General features: G+C 65.7%; 3 protein-coding genes across 3 annotated transcripts in view; 2 read left to right on the top strand and 1 right to left on the bottom strand.

The window, feature by feature from the left end:
* The window catches only part of H696_00376 (hypothetical protein), a 6,801-nt gene extending 5,385 nt beyond the window's left edge, over positions 1–1,416 (top strand). The window contains exon 9 of the mRNA XM_009494223.1: positions 34–1,416. Coding sequence (XP_009492498.1) covers positions 34–1,156 — 1,123 coding nt within the window. The 3' untranslated portion in view covers positions 1,157–1,416. The remainder of the gene's footprint in view (positions 1–33) is intronic.
* Positions 1,417–1,484: 68 nt separating this feature from the next.
* H696_00375 (hypothetical protein) lies at positions 1,485–4,046 on the bottom strand. The gene is made up of 4 exons (XM_009494222.1): positions 3,599–4,046; positions 3,049–3,367; positions 2,184–2,917; positions 1,485–2,028 (listed from the first exon to the last, which is right to left on the bottom strand). Exons 1-4 carry the CDS (start codon positions 3,968–3,970, stop codon positions 1,570–1,572), a joined length of 1,884 nt encoding a protein of 627 aa, XP_009492497.1. The 5' UTR covers positions 3,971–4,046; the 3' UTR covers positions 1,485–1,569.
* A 1,120-nt stretch (positions 4,047–5,166) lies between these two features.
* Positions 5,167–6,549, top strand: part of H696_00374 (hypothetical protein) — a 1,951-nt gene continuing 568 nt past the window's right edge. The window contains exons 1-4 of the mRNA XM_009494221.1: positions 5,167–5,322; positions 5,585–5,658; positions 5,736–5,926; positions 6,213–6,321. Of these exons, the coding sequence (XP_009492496.1) occupies positions 5,298–5,322; positions 5,585–5,658; positions 5,736–5,926; positions 6,213–6,321 (399 nt within the window). The 5' untranslated portion in view covers positions 5,167–5,297. The remainder of the gene's footprint in view (positions 5,323–5,584; positions 5,659–5,735; positions 5,927–6,212; positions 6,322–6,549) is intronic.

Here is a 6,549-nt window from a genome sequence, read left to right as displayed (position 1 = left end):
CCGCCCCCCCCCCCCCCCCCCCTTTCATCTCAGCTTCGAGTTTGATGGTGACACTTCGAACCTCGTCTTCGGTGACATCACCACGCGCGAAGCGACTCAGATCGTCCGGTCGCTGGCTCACGTGCAGATTGCGCCGACCTCACCATCCTCGGCGGCGCACATTGTGGCCTATCCGTCGATCCTGAAACTGATCCCTTCACATGCCCTGCTGGACAGCATGAGCCTGTCTGTGGTCGATGAGGAGTCCGTCGATCTGCTGGAACTGCTGAACCGCCTGCGCGACAATGGCGTGACCAATGCCCTCCCCCGGGGGGCTGGCCTGCCGGCCGGAGCCCGCGGCGGTGGTCTCAAGGTCCATGCCCGTTTCAAGAAGCCCTCCTCCGGGCGAAGCATTGTCCGATCCACCGCGGCCAAGGTGAACCACCTGCTCGGGGGCGGTGGTTCCGGGGCTTCCTCCGGCGATTCGAATGGGACTGCCTCCTCTTCGACCTACGAGTATGTCTTCCGGGCGAAGGAGCTTGTCCAGTGGCTGCGGCAGTTTGGTGCGCCGCCGGCCGCCGATGCGCCGGCCGGCTCGCCAGCCTCCTTCGGTCGTCCGATCCCCCTGCGCCAGGCCGAGGCTCTGGCCCGGGCGTTGATCCTCTGCGGGGCCATCCTCCATGCGGTGCCGACGGCCGTTGGGCTTGGCTCCCTGGGATCCTTGGCCAAGGCCGAAGACCCGAATGTCGCCGGGAGTGACCCCACGAGTACCGGAGGCGCCGGCGCCTCTAGTTCTTCCTCCGGCTTCCTGCGGAGTTCCCGCTTCCTGGCCAGCATCCGCAAGGGTGGCTCGAGCTCCTCCTCTTCATCGCGTGCCGAGGGCGGCGCCGAGCACGACGCACCAGATGCTCCCAGCGAAATGGCCGCGAGCGCGGCCGCGGCCTCCTCCTCTTCTTCCTCGTCCTCGTCCTCCTCCTTGGGCTCCGGGCATGAGGTCCTGCTGTGTTTCAACAAGTTTGGCCTTGACCCCGAGCGCACGATCATCGGCTCGCATCCGAACTCAGTTATCATTGGCTGCGCGGCACAGATGAACACCATCACCGATGTGCGCACCCTCATTTGGCCACCGGAGGAAGATTTCCCCCCGACCGAGCCCGAGACGCATTCGGACATCTGAGTGTGTGCCATGTGTGCCGCCATGTGCGTGTGCGTGTGCGTGTGGACGAGTGTGGACGAGTGTGATCATCAATGCGCGAGGGCGCCTCCCCCCCCCCCTCCTTTTGTCGAGGTATCGCCCCGTTTCCGGGGCAGAATGATGCGCCCTTTTTCCATACTCCCCCTTCCTCTCCCCTCTTTCCCAAGGTGGGCATGCATGCCCCTCGCCCTCTCCCTATACATAGCCACCAATATAGAGCCGCTGTGTGTGGTTGTATCCTCGCTCATTCGTAGGTGGACGCGCGTACGCATGCTGTGCGCGTGTGTATGTATGCGTGTATGCGTGTATGTGTGTGTGTGTGTGTGTGTATGCTCAGCCGCGCGTTTGCCCGAGCCTGACCCAGAGAGAGGTAAGGGGGGGGGGGGCGGCGGCGGCTACGCCACAAAGTAGAGGAGGTTCTTCCCCTCGACGAGGCCCAGGTGTTGGACGATCTCGTCAACCGAGGTTGGCCCAGTGGGGCCAGGGGAAGGCAGACTCCCCGTCCCCGGGAGGCCGCGCTTGACGCACAGCACCACCAGGTCCACGCTGCCTGGGGGAATGCCGGGCGGGGACTTCTTCGCGGGACGCAAGCGGCGGCGCTTGGTCGGGGGCTGCTCCATGTCGGCCACCAGAGACGGAGCGGCCTGCTCACCGGGCGCATCCTGCTGGGAGGCCTGTTTGATTGTCTGTTCGTCGACCTGCTCCGGGTGTCCCCCGGTGCCTGGCAAGGCGCCGGTTGTGTCCCGGAGCAACTCCTTCAGGGCCAAGGGGTGGATTACTGGCAGTGAGCCATAGGCCGGGTCGCTCCGGCCCACGGCCAAAAGGCTGGGCTTGACATCAGCAAAGCCGACAATCTTGTTGGAGGAAGGGCGCAAGGGGGCAAAAGCACAAACGTTAGTTCGTATCTCGAGACTGCTACAGTTCAAACAGCATCACTGTACAAGGGGATGAATAAAAAAAAAAGGCATCTGCCTAAGTGGATGGATGTATGGATCGCCGGCCCGCGTACCCGATGGCACATAGGTTGGCTCAGCTCGCGCCAAAGAGCCTTGCCCACATCGCCGGCGCCCCAAATGATCACACGCAGGGGAGATGGATGCCCACGGAGGATGGCCTCCACGGCCGGACCGGTCGGCGCGCTGGCCTCCCGAGCAGCACGCAGCGCCATATCGAAGTGCCGGGGGGAGTAGGCCCCGGCGGCGGCCACGGCCGCGGGCGAGGGGTCCTTGCGCGGCGGAACAGGCACCAGGGTGCTCATGTATTGGTTGACCAGAGCCAGCCACAGGGCGTCGGCGCCGGGGTCCGCGGTCCCGGCCTCTCGGTGGAGGACCAGCGACTGGAGGAATTGCGTGCGCACTCGAATCAGGGTGGGCTCCAATACCGACGGCGAGGTGGCCCCCGGGTGATGCCGGTACAGGGTCAGCGGGGCTGGGTCCCGGCAAAGAAGCCCCGGCCCGGTGGCCCGGTCATCGGCCGCCACCAGGGAACAGGCGCACGCCGGCTCCAGAGCCCCCGCTGAACAGCGATCAGGCCGGAATGCCGAATCAACATCCGTGCACCTGAAATTTGCCGGCTCCGAGGCGATGCTTCCATGCAGGTGGCGGTATAGCCACATCAAATCCTCCGGAATGCCAACCGGGGCATTTTCATTGAAGAGGCCCACGTGCCGCAGCCGCGACCGGTAAAGTGCCCAGGTAGGCTTGATGATCGAGCACTCGGCCATGGCCCCAAAGTAAAGCGACGCTGAGGCAGGAGTGTCCCCGGAGTCCCCCCCCCCCCCGAGCCCCAGCAAGAGGAGGCAGCGAGCCCAGTCAGATGGATGTAAGTTGACTGGCAGGAGGCCGGAAAGGCAAGTCGGCGGCACACAAACACACCGGAAGAGAGGCCATTTGCCCAGGCGGTGTAGCGCCCGGTACTGCCGAAGGGGTGTCGTGAAAAGCGGCTGCCCAGGAGCGCACGCGGCCCGGTGCGCCGGGCCAGTGCCACCTGCCGGGTCACCCGCGCCGGGTGCATGATGTCATCCGAATCCAGGAAGAGAACCAGCCACCCGGTGGCCAGCCGAGCGATGGCGCGATTCATGGTGGCCGCACACCCGCGAGCCGGGGCTCCGGCCAAAGCTCGACCAATCTTCATCCGGTAGCCGCGCTGATGGAAGCGCCCGACAAATGAGCGGGCAATGTCCAGGGAGTCGTCCTGTGTGTGTGTGTGTGTGTGTGTGTGTGTGTCAGCACCCGGCCAAAGACAGGCACACGGGGAGTGGTGAGACACAATACCGGGTGCGGCAATACACAGTCACAGCAGCCATAGCAGCAGCAGCAGCAGCAGGCACTTGGCCAGGGGTGTGCATGCGTGTCTGTGTGCATGCATACATATATATATATATATATGTGTGTGTGTGTGCGCGCGCGCGAAGATCGCACGTACAGTGCTCGAGTCATCCCAGAGACAGACCTCCACCTGTCCCAGGTAGTCCTGCTGAAGAACCGATTCCAGGGCCTCGGCCAGGAAGCTGGCCGCATTGCGCACCGGCACGATGACCGACACAACGGCCGGATCGTCCACCGACTGGCGGAAGTCCTGCGCATCCAGATGGCCCGGCTCATCCTCCAGGATGTCCGTGTGGTCGTCGGTCGGAGGCGCATCAGGATCGGCATCTCCGCTCGAAGCGCGAACCGCCGCCCGGTCGAAGGGCGTTTGCTGGATGAACTGCCGGAAGTGCTCGCGATCCAGTTCACCAGTGATCGACGCCGGCACCGGGAGCCCCTCCACCGGCGGGGAGTCAAGGAGCACGGTCATGATGTTGTGACAGGCACAGCGAAAATACGCGCAGGGCGGCGAGGGGCGCGGAGGGAGGGGCAAAAGCGGGGGGGGGGGGGGGGGGGTCTGGGGGGAGGGTGTGTCCATTGCTCGCCCGGTTGCCGGGGGCTTCCCGCCGGCAGGGCACCTCGCGATCTGCCCCAGAGCCCGCGGGCGGCCAGGCACCACGCATGTGCCTGCCCGGGCAGGCCCGCGACGAGGATGGGCACATGCAGCTCGGTCCGATCGGCTCGCCGCCCATATGCCAACGTTTTGGGGCGGCGCCCGGTGCGGCATTGGCATTTCGCCCGGACCGAGATTTGGGGCTGTACAAGCTTGGCCCCCTCTCACACCCGGGCGGACGGCGGGGGAGGGGGGCGCCGGCGCCGGCGTGCATAAGGCCGGTGCTTGGGTTCCCTGGGGCCCGGCGTGCTGCCCTTGCCTGTGCGCGGCGCGCGAAAACCGCCGGCTGGCGTTTCTGCCTCTTCACGGGCCCATCTCTGGGGGAGTCCCCCCCCCCCCCCCCATGTGTCGCCAGCCGGGGGCGGGCCAGGGGCGTGTGGCGTGGGCCGTGATTTCACGCCATCGTCTACCAAGGACACCTTTCAAGGGCGTCCCCCCCGTTTGGGCGCCGGGATAGTCTGCCTGTTGTAGACGCGCCCGCGCGTGTGGTCCCCCTCGCGGGGTCTCTCCCTCGCACTCGCTCTCTTGGGGCGCTGGGTATCAGCCCGTCCGCGAACATCTCCGCGCGTGTCGCCCCCAGTAGGACGGGGGCGCCCAGGCCGATCGCGTGGACGAGCATCGGCTAGCATTTGCGTGTCCCCCCCCCCCCCTGTTACGTACACGCCGGCAGGCCGGGGAGGTCGTCATGTCCGCCCGGACTCTCCCCCTCCCCTTTGGCCGGGGGATAGTCTCATGGCCGATCAGAGGCTCCCGAGAGAGACCCCCGGTCTGTGGGGGGGGGGGGGGGGGCCGCGCCCCCCGCCTGATGACCTTGGTGGCCCAGGCCCGGGCGCGCGTTGGGGTGTGTGCCTGTGTACCTGTATTTGTGTCTGTGGCCCCCCCCCCCCCCCGTTGGTCGGCCCCCCTCGCTTGGTCGGGAGCACCGGCCGAGATCGCGGCCCGGTGTGTGGGGGTCGGGCCCGGAAAAGAGGAGCCCCGGCATCTGCGGAGGCCGGATCCGCTCAGCAGCCCCTCCCCGCTCCATTGCCCCGCCTCCCCTGTGCCCGTGGCCGCCCTCCTCCCTGCCAGCATTGCCCCACTCTCCCGGGCCTTCGCTCTTCCTCCCAGCGCGACGAAGGCAACCACCCATTCCCTTCCCTCCACCATGACCGACTTCTGGGATGGTTATGGTGCGTGTGCCTCTTCGCATCCATGTGTGCACATTTGCCTGCGTGCGCATGTGCCCGCTTGGATGTCCACACATGCCCGCCTGCGCACATCCACGCCCGCCTGCGCACATCCACGCCCGCCTGCGCACATCCACGCCCGCCTGCGCACATCCCTGCCTCCGCGCTCTCTGCTGGCTGTTCTCGACCTTTCGCTTGGGCTGCCACACTGACCGCTCCTTTGCGCCCTGCTTCTGCTTCTTTACCTTGGGCCCGACGCCGGAAGACGCTTCCCCTGTGAAGGTGGAGCCATATGCCCTGCACGACATGAAGTCCGCCGTGGACACTTTCATCGCCGACGTCCGTCACCCGGCCCGCCCCTCTTCCTCCCCGCCGGTTTCTTCCTGGCACTGACGCCTTTTACTCCTTGTGTGCAGTTTCTCGAAAAGTACCACGGCTTTTCGGAGAAGTCCCCCTCTGGCGAGACCGCCGGCTGGCTGCAGCGCGGCGACCGCCGCATGGCCATCAGCATCATCACCTGCCTATTGGCCATCGGCGCGGCGGCCTACTCGCACTTCTTCCCCGAGTCCTTCCGTTCGGACACCGGAATCTTCCTTGCCAGTGGACTATATCCTTCCTGTGTGCTCTTCTTCCCCGCCCGCCTCCTCCTCTTGCCTCGTTTTTTTTTCTTCCCCTGCTTGGTCTGCATCCTCCGTGCCCCACTCAGACCTACATTTGTCCGAGTGACGCCGGACATCTGCCTGCCTATTGGCGCAGCCATTTGCCTCGCCCCTCTGCCCGCCTGTTTGTCTCCTCCCTTTCCACATGATGTAGTGTCTCCTTAACTTGATTGTCGACTCTCCCTCCCCCCCCCTCTCTCTCTCTCTTTCCCCGGCCGCCCTTTCGTCCCACACATTCGTAGCCACGGTTCTCTTCGTTTGGGTATACACCCGCATCGAGGTGTCCTCTGGCAGCCACGGCTCTGTCATTTTCTCCGGCTTCAAGACAGACAGCACGTCCAGCGTGCGTACCACTCCTGTTGACACATCCTTTCTCTCTGCCCCTCTCTCCCTCCCTCTCTCTCTCTCTCTCTGTTTCCCCCTGTTCTCTTCGTCCCTCTCCCCCCCCCCTGCTTTGTCGTGCCCCGCTTCTTGGCACGTGCCCTCCCTCTGCGGGCTTTGCTGACATTCTCCCCCTTGGCCGCCATCCGCCGCCGCCGCCGCCGCCGCCGCCGCCGCCGCCGCCGCCGCC

The sequence above is a fragment of the Fonticula alba genome (genome assembly GCF_000388065.1).
Source record: "Fonticula alba strain ATCC 38817 unplaced genomic scaffold supercont2.1, whole genome shotgun sequence".
Lineage (NCBI taxonomy): Eukaryota > Rotosphaerida > Fonticulaceae > Fonticula > Fonticula alba.
Note: the sequence above shows the minus strand (reverse complement) of the source record. Positions and strands in the feature narration are given on the sequence as shown.